Source organism: Ziziphus jujuba, chromosome 3 (genome assembly GCF_031755915.1).
Source record: "Ziziphus jujuba cultivar Dongzao chromosome 3, ASM3175591v1".
Lineage (NCBI taxonomy): Eukaryota > Viridiplantae > Streptophyta > Magnoliopsida > Rosales > Rhamnaceae > Ziziphus > Ziziphus jujuba.
Genome location: NC_083381.1, coordinates 21,576,007 through 21,598,002, shown reverse-complemented (window position 1 = coordinate 21,598,002; position 21,996 = coordinate 21,576,007). Strand labels below are relative to the sequence as shown.

The window sequence follows — 21,996 nt, the reverse complement described above, 5'->3', positions numbered from 1 at the left end:
TATAGATCGATTTCATATTTCAGTTTCTCCAAATAATTAATTATGCATTACTACTTCGATACATGACTTACATGTAATAAGTAATAACTTATAATATTTGCCATCTTATAATTAGGAAATAATTAAAGAGATAAATTTTGAGACTTAATACAATTTTGTTGTCGATACACTAAAAGCTACATATGAATTTAAAAACAAAAATTTATTCATAACTAAGAACAATAACTTTTTTGACTTTTAAAACTAAAAAAAGAAAAAAGAAAAAAGAAAAAAGAAAAAAGAAAATATTAATTTTAAAGTGTATAGCTAGGCAAACTTAGGATTCTTAACAAATTGTACTTGGACAAACTGTGGCTGAGCTAGTATTTTAGAAAGGAAATTAAACAGGCTAAATCATCGAGCATCTTGATGTGTCTTGTTATGTATTTATGTTTTGAAAAAGTAGGTCCATGTTAATTGCCCCATTGAAATTGTTCTGCAATTGGTGGATTTACTGTGTGGCTAAGGAATCCGCATATGGAAATATGGGGACCTACAAAAAGTTGTAGGGACCCCCACAAAGGCCAAAACAACTATTATTATCCATATTTACGATTATTTGACCACTTTTGGAATAGTGGACCCTCTCAGTTATATGCTTTCAATTAAAATTTTTACCCATGGCTTGGAAAAGTATTTAATTGAATTAGTAAGATTAGAATATTAATTATAACCTAGTCAATAGTCAGAGATTTAATTAGGTGAAAATCTTCACTATTAATCCACAATTCAATTTGTTAGTGGTTAGGATGAGCTTATTGAATTATCAAATTTATTTGGCTGTTTGTGCTAACTTTTATTATTTATTAATCATATAAGAGCTTCATGAAGTAGAAAAAAAATAAAAAATTTGAGCATTTTACTTATTTGTATAAAACTGTAAACTAAAATCTGGAAGCTGCATTTTTTTATTACTAGTTTTTAGATTTTGGCCCTATGATATAATTTATTATTGTTATTCTTCAGCTTTTGCTCCATCACAAACTGTTTTTTTTTTTGGGGGCCAACTAGTCCATTTCTCTATCATTTTCCTACTGAATAATTAAAATTCAACGGAAATATATACGATGATGTCCAAAAATAATATAGTTCTTGCGGAAACAACTTAATTTTCTAGTTTGAATTCTCCTACTTCCAAGATCATAACAAAAAAGAAAGATAATAAATAATTATGGATTAGTATAAGAAAACATAGATAATATACATTCAGAAAAAAAAAAAAAAAAAAGAAGAAGAAGATAATATACATTATTTTCATGGCAAGATGGGCCGAGCCACTGGCCCACCTCACTTGTTGATCGGCACTTCCATTTGGGTTTCGAGTTAAAGGATAAGGCCTCTGGGCCAGATGTTTAGAAGGCCCAAGTTAAGTATTACAACTTGCATGTTCCAAATCAGAGCCCAAACTCAAAATTTCTTTCATATGTCAATTTTTGTTCTTTACAAATTTGTTTTTTTTTTTAATTTTTTTTTCTGTTCATGTCACAAAAAGCAATTAAAAGCACATTTTGCTAAATCTTTTTTCCTGTGGTTTCTTGTTCCCCATTCCACATTATTTTTATTTTAATTAAATTAATTAGGTTGTGTTATCTCTCAAAAAAAATTAGGTTGTATTTAAAAAGTTTATAAGTACATTGTACGAGTTTATGGGTTTTTTTTTTTTTTTTTTTAAAAATTTTATATCAATTTGTTTGTGAAATGTTTAAATGTATATTATCATTTTATAGAATAGTTGATACATACACACTTGTCTTGAGATTATTCAACCCCAACCCAAATGTACAATGACCATATTAATATAAAAGTATTACATTTTTCGCTCTAAATAACCAACTTGAATATCCAACTAGGATAATTAATTTAATTTGGGAATTTCTTTTTCTTTTTTCTTTTTTTTGGTAAATTTGGGAAATTCGAAATAGCAGATCGATTTTATAATTATTGGTCCGTTTATCGAAGATAATTGCCTACATAAATAAATAAATAAGTACCAAGCCTCATGTATCCAAAAAAAAAAAAAAAGTCTCATGTACCAAAATTCGATCACGTTTCGCTTTTTAAAGTATTTTTCTCAAATATTTTGTTAAAAAAAAAAGTATTTTTTTTTCTCGAATGTCATTTACATGGCAAATTAATAGGCCAGCAAGACCTTTTAATTGTACAATCCACATAATTATTATGCTAACTAACGTAATTAATGAGCCGTAATAAAAAACAAATAAATAAGACAATGAGCCATTTTCGAGCTGAAAGACTACCTAGCTAGGATGATCAATTATTAGTGGTGAATTATTTTTGGCCCTACTTGTAGGTTTCTTTTTTTTTTTTTTTTTTTTTTTTTCTGTGATTTTGTAGTGGGCTTAAATTGAAACCATAAATTCTCAATTCATTTCATTCATTCAAGAAACAAAATAAATATAAATAAATAAAACTATAAGAGGAACAAAGTTTCCCATCGATCATTTCATCATGATTATATAGGCTAGCTAGCCTAGCTGGAAATTGATCAAGTTGAGACTGGTAAATCCATTGTCGATAGGCATAAGAAAATTGTCCCTCTGGTACTTCCAGCTCTCTATCTTCTCATTGACTATAATTAATTGGATTTATTTATTTTTTAGATTTTTTTAAAAATAAAAATCTATGTAAATGTGAATACATAATGTTATCTAATTAAATTGCGGCATAAGCATATAACGTAAAAAGTTTACTAAAATTTGATGGGAAGCTACGACATTAAGTAACACAGTTATTTGATATGAAACGCCATTTATGGAGCGGAGAAATGATCATTGTAACTAACCTCTCTCTCTCTCTCTCTCTCTATATATATATATATATATATATATCTCATTGAAATTAGTGAAATGGATATTAGATAGCATTTTTCTTTCATTATCTGTATTTGCTTTTAATTAGTTTTGGAAACAAATAATTTTTAGGATGACCGGGACTTATGCATGTTGTGTTGCGGGAATTGTGTCATTAATACCTTTTGTTATGTAATTAAGTTATGGCAGCATGAATGAGACCTTCTGTATGAGAAAAAGCTCTTGCATGTTCTTTTTAATTTATTATGTATATAAAGCTATATCAAATGACAATCTTTTAAATATATGATAATGTAATAGTAGTGTAAACTGAACTTTGTGAGTTTTAATACTATATTAAATTAATATTAATTTTAAAATTTTAAATAGTTTTTAGAATTATAAACTCTAATACTATATTAAATTAATATTAATTCTAAAAGTTTTAGCTATTAATACTTGTGCTAGCTTCCAAACTAATAGCTAACAAACAATCTCTCTTTGGCTTTTTTTTTGTTGTTGTTTTTTCTTGAGCAACATCTCTGTTTCTTGACAAGGCCATATTTAGGAAAAACAAAAAAACTTCTTACATATGCTGATAATAGTGATGATGATCATATATAATTTAATAAAGCAAGAGCTTTATAACTTGTTGATCCAAACTGATAAAGCCAAGAAAATCAACTTTTTTCCTTTTCTCGATCATTGGCAGAGCCCACTTCTTTTAAGCATATCCCTTAAAATAAACTGTCAATATATATAGTTATCTTCCACATCAATGATTATTTTCGCGGATGTATACACTATGAGAAAAATCAATAACAAAATCCCAACAAAAGAATGTAAATTATATTATATGTATATATATATATATACATGTACATTATGAATATGTAGATCTTAATTACATTTTCTTACAAAAACTGTATATATATATATAGAAGGCTTTTTAATCCCCTGAAAAATGAAACAATTTTTTATTTCAACATTCTCAATAAATTCTTCATCTACCTAGCACATGGCACGGTTCAAGAATTAACCCCACTTTCTTTGAAAAAGGTTCATGAATAAGTCCCTAAAGATCAAGTGTCATGATCTATTTTCTTGATCTGTAGGTAGGGGTTGGACCCATATATACCATAATTCCTGATCATAAAGATTTGGATTTAATTATTTTTATGCTAGCTAGCTATTGATAATAGACATTGTGCATGTGCCGACAGAATTTGTGAGTAAAATAACGTACTCTATTGTGCGTATAAATATTCAAGATCTTGCAGTGACATGGTACCATTGGGCATTAGAAACATCAAAGAAACTACTGTCATTCTAAGATGTCAGAAGCATATATATGTGTATATAGATATCTCAGTTCTTAAGTCCGATGTGTGTGCAGTAAGTGGTGGACCTTAATTTGCATATATATATATATATATATGTATAATTTTATTTTTCCGAGTGATGTTAGACAGCTTATGCTATTCAATTGGCATTTGAATGCATATAATTTAGGATGAAATATTTCATAAATCATATATAAATAGGTACTAGACATGCAACATATATAATCCTAATTACATTAAGATACTTTGATTTTAATAAAGAGAGAGAATGCACATAATAGATTATTAGCTTTTTTACCGAAAGATTGACGATCCAAATTAGTGGAACGTGCATATAGACTTTATTAAAGTCGGAATATATATACATTTACATATATAAATATAATCACATAGATCAACATGATTTTCATTAACAATAACCCTTGTATTGTTTCACAAACCAGCATTTAAAAATGCATTAGTAGTATATCTTAGTGGTATATATGATTGCATACGAGGTTTACTTTGCCAACAAAGGAGTTTAGTAGTTTACCACCGATTCAAATTTTTAATACATTTTTAAATCTCAATTGTTAAAGTGATATTCCAAATGCTTATAAAGGAGGTTTTGATCATATAAAATATCATCAGATTAACTGAATGATAGAGACAGGACCTATATGTATACATCTTTCCCTATAAATCACGATAAAATCATTTATCTACTAAAACAGAAACTGAAAAAAAGATGATACATTAAATAATGAATGAAATTGCTTAAAATTTGATAAAGTGAGATTTCATCCTGAAGATATTGAGTACAAGATGATAGCAAATTGATGAATTATGCATTAAAAAAAAAAAAGTTTGTTTGCATATATGGGAATGGAAATTACTGCATTTGTTACAGCAACAACTTCTATGTGTGTCTCTTCGTTTCCTGCCTGACATAAGAGACGCATATGTCATAGATACCTTTCAACAGAAAAAGTCCGAATATATATATATATATATATATATATATAGTTTATTCTATATTTTCTCACTACACTGCTGATAATACTATTCCGAAAAGTAGTGTCTATTATCACTGTGGTCCTCATACAGCATTTTGGTAGCTCATCTAGCTTACATATATATATATATATATATATATGCAAGGCATGGTCCATCTTGCGGAAAGTCACTAGCTGCTTATCCAAAATACATGACAATAAATGTTTTTACATGTTATTTTGTTCTCTTTAATTTCCCTAACACTGATTCCTTGTAACCAAGTAATCGAAATTTACAATGTACTATGTATGTGATATGAAAAACTTTATATATAATACTCTTTTTATTTTACATGAATATATATTTGTATATATAATAACATGTACACAGAAATTGACTATGAATATACACTTTATATAAGCCATATATATATATATGTAATAACTAATAAGCTTTTGTACCATGACGAATTAGGTATTCTTTTATTGAATAATTGTCTAGAGGAAAGCTAGCTGGTAGCTAGGCGGTGAATATATATATATATATATTATTCATGTACAACTTTGATGTACTATATATATGAAGAACCATGTGAATGAAAAGTGTTGCAATATTAATGAATTGCATGTTTAGGGATTTATTTTTATTTTTTTTCATCTTTTTTCTGTGAAACAAGAAGTCCTATAGCCATAAGAAACAACTTGCACCAAACGTTTGGTGATAAATTGTGGGGTTTCATTCATACATTAAATGTGGCAAGCAGGTAGTCGTTGAACCCTAATGAATGCAAAAGCAAGAGATGTATATTATTTTTGCTTCGATATAAATACCTACCCTTATTGCCATTAGCTTCTCATCAACGAAGATCAAGTTAAAAAAAAAGAAAAAAAAAGAAAAAAAAAGAAAAAAAATCTCCAAAATGGGTTGTGACACATGGAGAGTTGCTCTGCTATCTTTGGTCTGCTTTCAAGTTCTTGTTGTGAGTGTGGCAGGCAGAGATTTGGTGAAAAATGACGAAGAGGAGAAGTTCAAAGGTATCGGGAAGGGAGGTGGTTTTGGTGGCGGATTTGGGGGTGGAAGTGGCGGTGGAGCAGGGTTCGGAGGTGGAGCTGGTGGTGGATATGGAGGTGGTGTTGGTGGAGGTGGTGGAGCCGGTGGTGGTGGTGGTGGCGGGTTTGGAGGTGGCGGTGGTGGAGGTTTTGGTGGTGGTGCTGGTGGTGGCTTTGGAAAGGGTGGTGGAATTGGTGGAGGCATTGGCCATGGAGGCGGAGTAGGAGGTGGTGCTGGTGCTGGTGGCGGCATTGGCCATGGAGGTGGTCTAGGAGGCGGTGCTGGTGGAGGCTATGGAAAGGGCGGCGGCCTTGGAGGTGGCATTGGAAAGGGTGGTGGCGTTGGAGGTGGTTTTGGAAAGGGCGGTGGCCACGGTAAGGGTGGTGGACTTGGAGGCGGAATTGGAAAGGGCGGCGGCCTTGGTGGCGGCTATGGTAAGGGTGGCGGCCTTGGTGGTGGCCATGGTAAGGGTGGTGGACTTGGAGGAGGAATTGGAAAGGGTGGCGGCCTTGGTGGCGGTTATGGAAAGGGCGGCGGCCTAGGTGGTGGCATTGGAAAGGGTGGTGGTCTTGGTGGTGGCTATGGTAAGGGTGGTGGCCTTGGTGGTGGCATTGGAAAGGGTGGTGGTCTTGGTGGCGGCATTGGAAAAGGTGGTGGTATTGGTGGTGGCATTGGAAAAGGTGGTGGCCTTGGAGGCGGAGCTGGTGGGGGTTTTGGAAAAGGGGGTGGATTTGGTGGTGGAATTGGAAAAGGAGGCGGAGGCGGAGGCGGCTTTGGCGGTGGTTTTGGAAAAGGTGGTGGCATAGGAGGAGGAGGAGGTTCAGGGGGAGGATTTGGAGGTGGATTCGGTGGAGGGGCAGGCGGAGGTGGTGGATTCGGTGGTGGTGGCGGCGGCGGTGGTGGCATAGGAGGACGCCACTAAAGTACTAAGAAGGGCTTCACGTACGTTGTACGTTGGCAGTGGTCAATGTCACCATGAGATGCATGCTGGAAGAAAGCAAGGATAAAGTTAGATTAAAAAAAATAATAATAATGAAAAATGTTGTTGAAAATTAGGTCTTTGAAATCAGGCATTTGTAGTAAGGATTCCTGAATTTGAAGAAAACATGCACTAAATTGAATTCAATGTGTTTATGTGTTTTTTTGTTAATTTGTTTGGATCGATGGGAAACTAGGGAGAGGGAGTTGGGGTGAAGTTAAATTTGTACTGTAACTCCTGCCTATGTACTTATAGCTAGCTACCTCATGATCTAATTAATGAGTGATCCAAAATCTATTTACTAGTTCTTTTTTTTTTGGGTAATAAAATCTATTTACTAAGTTGCACCATAATGAAAGTTTCTCCATTTTCCATTTTATTTAACCTTGCATGCTGTTGCTGTGAATTCCAACTAATATATAGCTATATGTTTGACTAGTTAGTAACTTAACTATAACATTTAGCCAAAAAACTTAACTATAACCTTCCATATGACCAATTATGAATTATGATGCTCTATTTGTTAAAAAAAAAAATACAAAATATAAACAAACATGAAAAAAAAAAAAAAATCTACATTTTTCCCTCCTCAAACCATGGGAACAAATTCTCTTTTCTTTTGGTGCATTATCAAAATTTACTTATCCATAAATTTTTTTAACGTAATTTATTTAACTCAAACTTATTTCCTACTAAAAGAAAATACAATAATGGATATTTTTGGAAAATCAATTTGCTATTGATAAATTTTGAAGGTTTATTTTCTATTTTTTTATATTATAATTTGCGGAGATTTGAATTCGAAATGGTTGTTAATTAGAAAATTAATATGGTCGTACCGTGATTGGAATATATATTTTTTTCTTGAATCACATGGCTCACTGCTCATAAAAGCTTTTTACGTTTAAGTATATCTATAATAATTAATGTGATAGACCAATTGAAATTATATCTGTAGTACTCTCTGTAAGAGTGAGCATTTAATTCTCGTATTATAACTTGTCCCAATATTTCTTACATTCATTCACCAAAAAAATATCTGATTAAAAGGGGGGGAAAAGTCACCAAAAGATAATCCTCACATTAAATATCCACAAGGAAATTATTAGAACGAAACTTCGAAATCCCTGAAAGCAATTGCATTCATGGTTGCGGATGTATGGAAACGGATAACTACATCTTTTTCCATTGTCAAACTGCAAGGGCCATCTGGTTTGCTACTCCATGGAGCATCAAATGGGACCACCTCGTAGACATGCCCCTTGAGGAAACGCTAGCCTTACTATTCGACCCTAAAGGTGTCCTTCCAGTGCATAACAATGACAGGGAAGAATTTTTCTTATATGCAACCCTTGTGCTGGACGAAATTTCGAAGATTAGAAATCAAGCAGTCTTTGAAAATACAACCTTTTCCTTGCAAGTCACAATGGACAAGATGCGAACCAGATTCCAAGAAACTAGAAATGCTGCTTGCAAGCATTCTATGGAGTTCCCAATCTCGAGCCTAAACTTTCCTACAGGACAACAATCTCCTTCTCAATGTATCAGGATAAACACTGATGCGGCAGTCAAGGGTGGTGAGAGCATGATTGGAATTGTTGCAAGAAACCAGCAGAAGGAAATTCTGAAGATTCAAGCTGTAAAGTGCTTCTCAGACTTGCCGGAAGTAGCTGAAGCTTTTGGTATATTGCAGGGATTGAAACTAGCTAAAGAAGAAGGTTGGACACATATTTGGTGTGAATCTGATGCCAGAAACATTGTCACAAATATCAACTCCCAGGGTGACCAAACATGCCACTGGGCAGCAGCTGGCATTTTATCGGATATCATCCACCTTAAGGGTGAGTTTCAGGAAGCTCATCTGCTTTGAATACCTAGGGATAAGAATTTTCTAGCTCATTTTGTCAGTAACTGGGCCATCAACAATGGCACAGTGGCTTTTTGTCTTTGCACACTCTTCCCTGTTCCTTTTCCTTTTTTGCAAGCCAGGAGTGAGGCCTCAGCCAACTCCTCTGCAGGTTGTATATGTGGTTTTTTTGGTTTATAAAACTATCCCTTTCCAGCAAAATAATAATAATAATAATAATAATAATAATAATAATAATAATAATAATATTCACAAGGAAATAGATGATTAATATTTTTTATATATATTAATTTTAAGATTATCATAGACTCATAATGTCTTATAGCACTGGCCATTTATATAAATAATCATACTAGTGCACCATTGTAAATTTGTAAAAATTATTTATCTTAAAAATTTTACTATACTGAAGATATTTAAATAGAAACCTTATTCCTACGAGGCTCTTAATTTTTGGAAGCTCCTAGCTGAAATTTTTTTATTTTTTTTGTTTTTTGATGGGTAAACTTTATTCACATAGCTATGTACCATATACACAATAAACTCATCTTTAATAGTTTAAATTTTTAGAATATATGATAATTTAGCAATTATTTCAAAGCTTAAAATCATAGATAGTTAGATTAAAATACACATTATCACTCATTAAAAAATAATTAACATTTTTAAAGTTAAAATGATTTATAAGTGAGAGGGAATATTGACATATATATATATATATTTATATTAACCCACTTTCTAGTATTTTTAAGTTTTAGGATTAATGGTCGTTAACTTAATAAAATTTTAATATATTTTCTACTTTTAATATAAGTTGACAAGAAAATTAGGTCACCATTTCACATTTTATAATTTAAGAAGATAAAAGCAAGGATTTTTTTTTCCCCCCCCTTTAAAGGCCAACTTCTTTTCTTGTTTCAGCACATATGTACAGAAAATAAAAGGGGAAATTTTGGTATTTTATTTTCATCAACCTAAAATATATATATATATATATATATATATTCTTTTAAAATTTTATTTATTATCATTCAATTTTAGGTTAGTAAAAAATATATATATATATATATATATATGTTTGTGTGTGGATATGCCCTCATACTCACCTCCTTTAAGATTGTAGGTTGAAGCCTTTTAAATTAGAATTACTTGTGATTATTAAATTATAATAATTAAAAAAAAAAAAAAAAAAACACTATGTTTAACTTCAAAAGTATTAAAGGATGAATGTAAGTCAAGAACTATGCACCGTAATTATATGTAGGTGGGCCCTAAAAATGGGTCCCACCATTCAATTTGAGTAAGTAGCGCGATGCAGCCGTGGAGCTGAAGATTGTACACAGTTAAGGGGGTAGGTGAAATTTTTTAATGTGAGTTAAAAAGGTCAATACCATCATAGTCAAAGCTGCAACAATTGAATTTTTCTTAAGTATCCCAACAATTACATCTTAAAAATATTACAATTAAAAACATTAAATAATAAAAATAAAGTATTTAACTTATTCGACCGACAAACAGAGTTCTCTCTCTTTTCGATCAAACGAAAAGTTGAGTTTTCACATAAAAAAAAAAAATAATAATAATAAAAAAACTTGTGGGTCAATCCATTTGCTGTTCTATAATCTATTTAATGAAAGAAACAGTAGTATATATTAAAGACTTTGTTAAAACCTGAATTGTGATCATAATTGCATTTTTATCTTTATAATTTTTTATTTTTATTTTTTGCATTTTAGTTCGTAATTTTATTTTGGTTGTAGTTTGGTCGTGAAAGCTATTTTCAATCTATTTTTTTAACATTTTTAAAATATGCAGTACACAAGAAAAAAACAAAATTACAACAACTCTACGAGACTCTTTCATTTTGTGTAAGTACCAAGTACACTGTACCTTTATTTCAGTACAGAACAAATAAAATAAATAAATACACTGCATTTTTTTAAAATTGTTAAAAAAATTAAAAATTAAAGTATATCAAAAATTCAAAAATCAAAATACATTAAAAGTTAAAATGTAAAAGAAAATTAAAATAAAATAAAGATTAAATTGCAACTATAAACATAGTTTAAAGGCTAAGAGAGCTAATAATAATCCATACGTTAACTTTTCTTCTCTTTTTTTTTTCTTTTTTTTTGAGAAGAACCCATGTATTATTAACTTAAAAATAAAAAAATAAATAAAAAAGGAAGGAAAAAATTTGGCAGTGGGTTAATTCATGATTACACTCCACCGCCGAAAAAAGAACAAGCATATTTGGCAGGTAATTGAATATACAAAGGCACAAAAGGAATAGGACTCCATCATATCATAATCCACTTTCTAAACATGCTTATGCTCCTGGAGAGAGAGAGAGAGAGAGAGAGAGAGAGAAAGAGAGGAGAAGAAGAAGAAGAAGAAGAAGAAGAAGAACAGGAAGAGAGAGAGAGAGAGAGAGAGAGAGTGATGTGGCCGGCAGTTGACCAGAGAGAAGGAAGAGAGGTGCAAATATCTTAAATGGGTCCCGGGAAAATATTGAAATTATAAAATAATAACAAATACTTAATTTGTTATAGTATATTCATTTCCCCCATACCATACTCGGAGTACGAAATCTTTCTCTGTGTTCACACCGTTGAAAAGAAAGAGCATCAGAGTGTTAGATTTCATAATTTATTGCAAACCCAAAATTTTTTTTAAAAAAAAAAAAATGCTTTGAGTTCGAGAACTGTTTGAATGCTAGTATTGAACTACAAGCTACATTTTGGGAAAAAAACAGGTACATATGGAGAAAAAGTTAGAATCAAATGGTGTTGGAGCTTTGGATTCTTAGCTAGCAAGATAGAAAAAAAAAAAAGCAACTTTTTTATTTTTCTTTGGATGTTTTAGAGAGATATATGCAAAGTTGGACTTGATGTTTTGTGGGCTCGGTCAATTCTTTATGAGGATCAAAAGGTACTTTCATTCAAAAAAATTTTTGATTTAATTTGTTGTTGTTTTTCTGTAAATGGGTTTTGCTTGTTCTTCAACTATTAGTTCCAAAAGTGGTTCTCTTTTTTCTTTTTTCTTTTTTCTTTTTTTTAACCCTGTACTAAGGTCCAATTTGTACTGAACTTTTATTTTTTTCGTCTGGATGTATTTGAAATTTTCTGTCTTTATGAACTTTCCTTCTTTTGTTTTTCACTTTTTCCCATCTTATGGTGATCAAATTGGGAGTTCTGTGCGTTAAATTTGGTGGATTTTCTTGAGTTTATGATGTGGGCTTGCTGAAAACATTGGTAGGTTTTCCTTCTTAAAACTTAGAACCTGGAATTTTGAATTTGGAGGTTGAATCTGCTCAAGCTGTTTCACATGTATGAGTTAGGAAGGTTTTATTTAAATTTTTTTTCCCAGTATTTCAATTGTCCTGAATCTTATGCTCTTATAAAGTTATAATTCAATGGCTAAGTTAGGTACTAGTATTTCTATTCATGATCTTGAAGCTAATATAATATTATTGCCTATATTATGTGTGATTTTGGCAGCTCTGATTTTTTTGTTTTAAATTTTCTTTTTCCTATATTTATGTGATTGATATTAACACACAGAAGAATCTGGATGATCCGGAATGAGAACTAAGAATTGGATGAACAAGAAGGTATTTGGAATTAGAGGAAGATTTAGCAAGATGATGAAGTGTATACGTTCAGGTGAACAACTAAAAGCAGATGAAATAGCTCATTCTTCGGACTCACTCGCAACTCGGGACTACTCAGCGAGTGGGTATTCATCTAGAGCAGGTGAGGTTGAAGTAAAAATGGATAATAGCAATATTGAAGAAGCTGAGTCTTCTCTTCGTGAAAGTGGTTATCTCAACTATGAGGTTTGTTTTTTGCATCTGAACTTTTTTGCTTTCCTTACTTTTGTCTTTCTTTTTTTCCTTTTTGTTTATACTCTTCTATGTCAGATTCTATTAAACAAAAGTTAAACAAATTTGAATTTCATCATTTTATTATATGTAGTTTTTTTACCTGTAAGTTTTTTGTGGTAGAGACATTTCTTGAGTGACTAATTCTATAATTCTAATTCTATATGTTGGAATATTTTCTTGGTTGGTAGTGAAACTTCTAAGGCTGTGACACAGGTAGTGACTAAATATGGAATGTCACTTTTAGTTTACAATATTATTGGCTTTAATTAATGAGAATGATGGAGCTTAGTAACCTTTTGCTTTAACAGGAAGCAAGAGCTTTACTAGGAAGGCTTGAGTATCAGAAAGGTAACATAGAAGCTGCTCTTCATGTATTTGAAGGAATAGACATTGCAGCTGTGACTCCAAAGATGAAACTGTCCGTTTCTAGAAAATGCGAAAATAATAATAGACGCCGTTCGCAAAGTGATGCTGTTCCGCCTATGTCCATGCATGCTGTTAGTTTACTCCTTGAAGCTATTTTTCTCAAAGCAAAATCATTGCAAGGTCTTGGACGGTATGGAGGTATTCCCTGCTCTGTTTTCTACTTTGCATTCCATGTATGGAGCCTTTAACGTCAGATTTTAATGTAACATTGAAAGATTTTGTTCTAGTATTTTTTTCGGTTTGCGAAATTGATTTGTCATCTTATGAAAGCTCTGACTTTATTTCTCACTTAAACTAAATGTCCAAATATTTAAGCTTATGTGATAGAACACTTAGTTTAATCATCACCACCTGGCCAATCTCCTTTCTTGACCAACTTTCGCAGAAGCTGCTCAATCATGTAAAGTTATTTTGGACACTGTTGAATCTGCATTACCTGATGGGTTGCCTGAAAGCTTTGCTTCGGATTGTAAATTACAAGAGACTCTAACCAAAGCAGTTGAGTTGCTTCCAGAGCTGTGGAAACTTTCTGGTTCCTTGAATGAAGCCGTCTTATCATATCGACGAGCCCTCCTCTATCATTGGAATCTTGACACTGAAGCTGCTACAAAGATTCAAAAGGAATTTGCAGTTTTTCTTCTGTACAGTGGTTGTGATGCAAGCCCTCCAAATCTTCGTTCACAGTTGGATGGCTCTTTTGTGCCAAGAAACAATTTAGAAGAGGCAATCCTGCTGCTTCTGGTTATACTTAGAAAATTTGTTAGGGGAAAAATTCCATGGGACCCATCAATTATCGATCACCTGTCTTATGCATTATCTATTTCGGGTGAACTAATGGCATTAGCTCATCAGGTTGAAGAGTTGCCTCCAGGAACTATTGAAAGAAAAGAAAGATTTTGTACTCCAGCTTTGTGTTATTATGGAGAAGGTAACCATTTGGTTGCTTTGAATCTTCTGAGAAACATATTGAATAATCATCAACAGAGTACAGACTGCATCCCGGAACTATTACTGGCTTCTAAGATTTGCAGCGAGAATTTAGTTTATATTGATGAAGGAATTGATCATGCTTGCAAAGCACTTTCAAAAATGGATGGAAAATGTAGTCAGATGGTAAGCATTTCAAATTGCTTACTTGGTACTCTACTGTCAGCTAAGTCCAGATCATCTGCTTCTGATTCTGAGAGGGTTCGGAAGCAATCTGAAGCACTTCAGGCATTAGAAATTGCTGAAAGAACAATGGAGGAGAGAAATCCATACATTGTGTTTCATCTGTGTCTTGAACATGCCGAGCAAAGGAAATTGGATATTGCACTTAATTATGCAAACCAGCTTTTACAAATTGAGGCTGGATCCAGTGTAAAAGGGTACACTCTTTTGGCACGTATATTGTCAGCTCAAAAACGTTTTGTTGATGCTGAGACCGTAATTAATGCTGCTTTAGATCAAACTGGAAAATGGGATCAAGGAGAGCTATTGAGAACCAAAGCAAAACTCCAGATTGCGCAGGGCCAGATAAAGAAAGCCATAGAAACATACACTCATCTTCTTGCAGTTCTCCAAGTTCGGAATAAAAGTAAAAGTGCAGGTGTCGAGAAGAGACTTCTAAAGGTATGTGCTTGATTGGCAATCACATTAGATCTTTTCTTCCGGTTGAATGTGTTAGAAGAATTGAACATGTGGAACAAAGATATCAAGATTTACTTCTGTAAATGGAAGGATATTTTAATTTCTTTTTCATACATGTTCACAGAATACCAGAAACCATGACAGAAGTTTGGAAATGGAAACATGGCATGATTTAGCTAGTTTATACACAAGATTGTCCCAATGGCGGGATGCTGAAGTTTGTCTTTCAAAATCCCAGGCTATCAATCCTCACTCTGCTTCTAGATGGCACTGCGCAGGTATATCCCTGTTTCATACTTATTCCAAATACTCATTAGTTCACAAAGATAAATAATCTCAATTCTTCCAAAGCTTATGAATAATATTGCTTCCTTGCTTGTTGAAGATTAAGATGGCTTTTCAACAGCATAAGGAATTGCGTCCAATAACCATTAAAAGAAGCATTTCTAGTCTAAGAAAACTACAGGATTTAGAATATTATATGTGGTGTCCTTATGTCATTTACATTTTACTCTCATAAATGCAAGGTTACACAATTTTTTGCTACATAGATGATTTTTAAGCGATAAAAAATAATCCAAGATGAAGTCTAAATCACTCATTCGAGGGATTTAAAACTTGTAACTTTTGCTAGGATTGCTCTATGAAGCCAAGGGTCTCCATCAAGAAGCTCTAAAATCATTCAGAAAGGCATTAGATGTTGAACCTACCCATGTACCAAGCTTGGTATCCACTGGCTGCATTCTCAGACAGCTTGGTGGTCAATCATTGCCAGTTGTGAGAAGCTTTCTCATGGATGCACTTCGAATTGACCGGACAAATTCTTGTGCTTGGTACAATCTTGGACTTATTTATAAAGCTGATGAAGGGGCTTCAGCGCTGGAAGCTATTGAATGCTTTGAGGCTGCAGCTCTTCTTGAAGAATCTGAACCCATTGAACCTTTCAGATGATTAACTCTTACCTGCATACTTTTTGTAAAACCCTCTTGTATGATAGTTTATAAGGTGTTTTTTTGTCAGTGTATACTCTTTCAGCGTTTATATAGTTTTGTGACACAAAAAAGGGAAGAAAGAGAATAGCAAAATGTCTTTTTTTTTTTTTTTGGGCTACTTGAAAATGTATTCAGTTTTTCTACTCTTTTTAACTTTGTTTCTATACTTGTTCAGCTTTTAATGATGTATAGTATTCAGAATTTTATTAGTTTCATGATATGCTTTTGGAGTGAATTTTTCAATGCTAAAATATCGATAAGAAATGAGGAGGAAGACTGTCAATATACTTTTCAAGGATTTGTAGCAAGAGAACTATTTTTAATGTGTAGCAATCTTTTCGCGTTAAAAACATGAGAAAAACTTGTTATCACATGTGTCTGTCCATAAGACAATACAAAATAAATCATCCAACAAAGAGCAGTATAAACATTGAGAGTTGCATTTTGTAATTTTGAAATTTCACGAGTGAACACATTTATATTCCCAATGAAGGTTTTACCAAAAAAAAATATATAACAATAATAAAATAAATTCCTAATTAAAGTATATATTAAAAGAAGAATATACAAAAAGTTCATATGGTCCCTAAATAATGTAAACCACAGTTTATATACCAGCATCAGTCCTCTCCTTTCCTAAATCCTTGTTTATGTCATGCCCTACATCTCTTTACTTTTCCAAATTGGGTACAAAATATAAGACCATATACAAAATGAGAAATGGCAAATAATTTTGCGAACAAAGGAACACCTTAAGATCTCTCAGCCACACATATTCATAAACCCATTTACCACATTTTCATTTGATTCGCAAATTAGCCACCAATTTTTTATTAAATAATAATGCAATTTAAATAAACAAGGCAAGCAAATAGTCAAAGCTAAAGCAAAGTATACCATGACTGGTGGATTTTCAGTAGGTAATGGTTGTGGCCCGGACATGAATTGAAACACATCATCCTGCACCTTAATCATCTTCTAACGAAGCTCACTCATCTCTCCTGCTATCCGGTCCACATTTTCTCTCAGCCTCAGACAATCATGGTTGCTACACTCGCTAGATTCTATAATCACGTCAGGAGGCAACTCATTTAGTGCAGAGCGTTGACTTGAGGCAATGGAATTCAATGAAATTTTTTGTTCCTTCAAAAGTAAGTTTCAATTATATGACATACATGGATTCTCTTTGCCTTCTTCACGCCCCAGTTCACATCATTTTTCTAAACATTGAGCCTTCCAGAATAATCAATGAGACAAAAGTTAGCTTCTACTTCTCTTTCGGCACAACACTCGAAAGTTTTTCAGATAAGTGAAAGTAAAAGACAGTTGGAACTATCTTGCTGCATTCCACTCTTGATCAACCAACTGTCTCCACACAGCTGGAGGTATGTTCTCCGGGCTATAAATATAATGTTCTCTGGCAGTTGTATACCTCTCTAATCTGGCTCATCCAATCAGTATACCAGACAAAGACAGTATGTTCAAATCACTATACATAAATCCTCCTTAGAACAAGTGTATTCAAATCCCAAATCTTTGATACGTTCAAACAGTGTATCTAATTCAGTATCAGGGTATTTGGCAAGTGTTGTCCAGTGCCCATTAATTCTCTGTTGAAAGAGGACCTTAAGAAGGCAGACAGCTTCAGGGGTTATTATAGTTTCAGGTTTCATGATTACAGTTGTCATGATGCTGCTGCAAAAGCCCAAAAAAAAAAAAAAAAAAAAAAAAAAAAAAAAAAAAAAAAAAAACACTGAATTCATGATGTATCAGTTGAGTAGGAAAAGAAAAATGCAAAAGATAAAATAACTTCTAGATCAAGAATTTCCTTGTTCCTGTCATTGTAGCTCTGAGATTCCTTACCATGTCCTTGGTTGTCACTATTACTTGACGCACCCTCCTCTGCAGCATTTAAACCTGATAGTATGCCACATAAGAAAAAAAAAAAAAACAAAAAGAAAAATTATGTAAGTATTACCCTCAGCACTGCTATATTAAGTAATATTCAACACCAATTTGGGGGTTGATTAAGCAGAGGTGGAATTGGTACAAGACTAGCATGCATAGACACAACAATCGCATGTGGATCATCAACAGATGCAGCAGATGACCCATCTAGTTGTTGTGCATTTCTATCTACATTGGTTGCATCCTTGCCTTCCATCACCATTTCTACAAATTACCTGGATTAGCTAATATCTCAGACATTAGGGTACAAAATCACTGTATACAATTGCATTTGTAAAAACCATTTAAAATAAAAATAAAAAGATTATTCGACCATACATTGTTCATGAAAAATGAAAATAACCAAATAAACTTTTTGCATATATGTCTGACTCAGATTTGCTATGTAGTGCCAATCCAAACACAAAAAACCAGTCCTTCATCCAACAATCTATTCCAGTAATAACTAAATAATTTATGCAGCCAAACTGTTTACTAAACTCATTGGCATTGATTCAGCTCAAGAAAATAAAAATAGCGTTTTGCTCTTTTTATTTTTTATTTTGCCATTAATGGCCAGGAACAGCAAACCATGGACCAACGATTGATGCTCAAACTCCAAGTTAAATGCATTAACAAAGCAATGCGAAAAGCCTGCCATTTTACTCATCAGACCCAAAACTCTAAAATTTCACAGTTTTCTTAATCGTCAAAGCCCAGCCTTTCATTGTTCTGTAAAACCCCACTTAAACCCACCAACAAAAGAAAAAATAAAAATAAAAAAAATTCAAACCTTCATATTCTCCTCCTAACAAGTTAGAGGGACAGAGAGAGATTACCGTTAACTGCCGGTGCAGTGAGATCGACGCCGGCGATTCGGAGAGAGCCAATACGACGATGTTTTGAGAAAGAAAAGTGGGTGCCGAAGTACAAAACGTATAAGAGCTCGAACTCCCATACTCGAAACGAACCATTGGCTTAGCTTCCATTAAGCATTTTATATTATATTCTTTTTATATTAAATATTATCTTAAATGAAAAATTATACTCATTAGTATTTAATTTTCTATGAATATGTAAGGAGTATATTATATATTTTATATCTTTTGAAAACAAAAAATGATGTGCTAAAGTGTTTAGCATGGGACTCATGTTTCCATGAGGGTAATTGTATCAGGAAGCCGTAAGAGTTTATTTATTAATTGTGTTCCATAAGACCAGTAATAGTTTATATTTCTTTGCTTATAAATGCATTAAAAAAAACTATGAGATTCTAGTATTTGAAATCATACAATTTAATTGTTTGTCAGCATTGATATTTTTATAATTGCAGCCACTCCAGAGTTAAAGAAAAATATGTAATGGGTGTCCCAGTAACTCTGAAATGGATATCTTAGTGCTATCCTTTATCCCAATGGGGTTCTAAATTGGAAAATGTTTTTTATTTTTTTATTTTTTACGTAGAAAGTACTTGTGCAATTTCCATGTATAGCAAAAAATGCCTTCATAATGAAGAACAGAAGTACTACCATGTTTGCAGAAAGTCGGTCATTGTTTGTGTAATTTTGTTCCATTCTTCACATTCCCTGTTTTGGTCATCCTCAAAGAAGAAGGTAGACACATGTTAGTTAAATCATGAATCCCTCAATCACAAACATATGGCCGAAAGGGTTATACACAACTTTAGGCTGTAACATGTAAACTAAAATGATTCAACTGCATAGAAGCCAAATTGATTAAAATACAGAGATCAGGCATGCCTTTTTGAACAGAAACGAAAGGAGTAGATAATCAAAGCATTTGCATCATTCTTTCCTAAGATCTATGCCAGCTTTTTTGGCAACAGCATCCAGTCCATTTTTCTCTATGGTCTTTAATGCCTTGGTCGACAATCGGAGTTTGACATAGCGTTTCCCAGCTTCCCACCAAACCTTTTTGTACTGTAAGTTCACAAACTGCAACTTCTTTGTCTTGTGGTTTGAGAAAGATACCTTATTTGCCTTGTTTGCTTTCTTCCCAGTGAAGGGACAAATTCTGCCTGAAAAAGGTATGCAAAATCAAGAGCTAAATCAACTGCCTATGATTGACTAATATATTACAGTCTTATGAGAAATACTTGTTAACAATGATACATAATACACCATCTACAATTGGTAATATAAATACCGCGTAGGTATTCTTTCTACTTGCTAACAACATCCTTGATAACACACTATCTATTTGAGGCTGAATGAAAAGGACAATTCAATAGCCTACATGAAGGAGGACAATACCTTTCTAGCCATGATAATACACACTATATGATTTATTGTTTTGCATATTCCAAAGTGATTAAACTTCTTTTCTAAATGATATTCTTCACTCTCATGTTCCACCCCCTTGCTTTTTCCACCTTCCCTTAGTTGGTAACTGTAGAGTAATCTAGCTCCTATTTTATGAGCTTTCGAAAACAACCGATTAGAAATCTTCTTATCACTAGATTTATGCTATAAATTTATTGCAATGAGCAAATTGCTTAGATTTTCTGAAAATGATATGCCTAGTACAGTGACAAAGGGAAGCCAAGAGGGTCTAAGCCATAGTTAAAGAAAATGAACAACAACAATCACAGAGAGAGGAAGCAAATACATATTATAGTTTAATCACCGAAACATAGTAATAGAATTAAGATGAAAAGTACATATTTGCTCCGCTTCCTTGTTTAAACAAAAATATTGCTATAAGGATGAAGTTATGACAATGCTCCAAACACAACCTCCAATGAAAGATAAAGAAAACTGCTGTAACACATATAACAATTTTCTCCCAAATAAACATAGATAACAACCAAGACTATCACTTTTAGTTTCATCAAGGATATTAACTCCTCCCGACTGTAGAAGATCAGAATACTTCATAAAAAACGAAATGAAAAATTTGTATCCACTATCTCCTATCATTCTCTCTAAAACTGATAATGGAAATAATCATTTTTGAGTTTTATAGTTAACCAGGGAACACTGATTTTCATACCTTAAGAACATTGCCCAACTAATTAATTTCATCCCTGAAGCTTTCTAACATTAGGATTAAAAAACTTTCTTTGAATTTAAAGACTTTAAAGACAATAAAAACCAAACTCTATCTAATACATAATTACGAAAAAACATTCATATATACAAATCTCAAATCCCACACCTTTTTTTAAGGATTAGCTACATTGTTTTTGATGGGCTATAAAGCTATGCAAGAAAAATTAATCAACAGAAGAAACTGAGCAACAGATTCACACCCATGACCCATGATCAAAACTACCATTTGGTTCCTGGATAATAAAATGCCGCTAAAATTTTTTATCAACAAAGACAGTCAAAATTTCACCGAATTTGGCTCAACCTTTCCAAAAACCAAACAGAACCCAGAATTTGAAAACACAAAAAATAAAGAATCCAAAAAAGAAAAAAGACAAAAAAGGAGGAAGAATTTACGGGCAACAGGTTGAAAAGCGGGTTTGAAGGAAGTAACAATGGGTCTGGCCGGTTCATAGGAGAAGTCGGAGGAGATTTTGAGGCCACTGAGCTGCGAAGTAACGAATCCTAGCTCCGCGACCGCATTTCTTTTGAGACAGAGTTTATTACATGACTCCGATTTTCGGAAGCTGGACGTGTTTCCCAAAAACACTCCCAGTGTTGCCGATGCTGCCATTTGCTTTTTGCTTCCCTCTGCTTATCTGTTTCTCAAAACACAAATAGATAATGATCTTAAAAGTTTCCTTTGAAGCCTCTTGTTTTGGTCTGCTTTTTTGGGTTTGGTGTGGGTTATTGGGTTTGAGGTCTGGATTTGGGCTACTTACTGGGCCTCTCTTTCTTTAGAATGGGCCTGTGCAACCTACCAATGTTGATTTAAGCTATATACTAGGCTTCATTTTCTTTCGAGTGGGCTTATGGAAGGACCCAACCCAATTCATAAACAGTGTCACGTTTGACATTCTTTTCGCATTCCAGATATACTCTATACACACCAACGAAGTATATCTGCACGGCCACCCCATTATTTATGCAAATCATTTATCTA

General features: G+C 33.0%; 3 protein-coding genes across 9 annotated transcripts; 2 read left to right on the top strand and 1 right to left on the bottom strand.

Annotated features, from left to right (window-relative positions):
* The first annotated feature begins 6,009 nt into the window (after positions 1-6,009).
* Positions 6,010-7,500, top strand: LOC107411889 (glycine-rich cell wall structural protein). The gene has a single exon (XM_016019560.4). The coding sequence runs from the start codon at positions 6,087-6,089 to the stop codon at positions 7,137-7,139; it is 1,053 nt and encodes a 350-aa protein (XP_015875046.1). The 5' UTR covers positions 6,010-6,086; the 3' UTR covers positions 7,140-7,500.
* Positions 7,501-11,379: 3,879 nt separating this feature from the next.
* LOC107411929 (protein NPGR2) lies at positions 11,380-16,216 on the top strand. 7 transcript variants are annotated; one of them, XM_060815555.1, is made up of 6 exons: positions 11,380-11,818; positions 12,627-12,901; positions 13,258-13,513; positions 13,761-14,986; positions 15,129-15,282; positions 15,639-16,216. In XM_060815555.1, exons 2-6 carry the CDS (start codon positions 12,647-12,649, stop codon positions 15,953-15,955), a joined length of 2,208 nt encoding a protein of 735 aa, XP_060671538.1. In that variant the 5' UTR covers positions 11,380-11,818; positions 12,627-12,646; the 3' UTR covers positions 15,956-16,216. The 7 variants fall into 7 exon arrangements, with proteins under 7 accessions (XP_060671538.1, XP_048333138.1, XP_024926261.1 ...); XM_048477181.2 differs by having other exon boundaries at positions 11,380-11,994; positions 12,630-12,901; XM_025070493.3 differs by having other exon boundaries at positions 11,380-11,994.
* Positions 16,217-19,641: 3,425 nt separating this feature from the next.
* Positions 19,642-21,675, bottom strand: LOC107411886 (large ribosomal subunit protein bL28c). Its single transcript, XM_016019556.4, has 2 exons — positions 21,411-21,675; positions 19,642-19,981 (listed from the first exon to the last, which is right to left on the bottom strand). The coding sequence occupies exons 1-2, from the start codon at positions 21,625-21,627 to the stop codon at positions 19,749-19,751; spliced, it is 450 nt and encodes a 149-aa protein (XP_015875042.1). The 5' UTR covers positions 21,628-21,675; the 3' UTR covers positions 19,642-19,748.
* Positions 21,676-21,996: the final 321 nt, after the last annotated feature.

Excerpts from the sequence above, each read along its gene's own strand:
- LOC107411889 (XM_016019560.4), top strand. The coding sequence starts at position 6,087 with ATGGGTTGTGACACATGGAGAGTTGCTCTGCTATCTTTGGTCTGCTTT.
- LOC107411929 (XM_060815555.1), top strand. The coding sequence starts at position 12,647 with ATGAGAACTAAGAATTGGATGAACAAGAAGGTATTTGGAATTAGAGGA. Across the intron at positions 13,514-13,760 it reads AGGTCTTGGACGGTATGGAG|AAGCTGCTCAATCATGTAAA; the intron begins GTATTCCCTGCT and ends CAACTTTCGCAG. Across the intron at positions 15,283-15,638 it reads TTCTAGATGGCACTGCGCAG|GATTGCTCTATGAAGCCAAG; the intron begins GTATATCCCTGT and ends AACTTTTGCTAG.
- LOC107411886 (XM_016019556.4), bottom strand. The coding sequence starts at position 21,627 with ATGGCAGCATCGGCAACACTGGGAGTGTTTTTGGGAAACACGTCCAGC. Across the intron at positions 19,982-21,410 it reads CGCTTTTCAACCTGTTGCCC|GCAGAATTTGTCCCTTCACT; the intron begins GTAAATTCTTCC and ends TACCTTTTTCAG.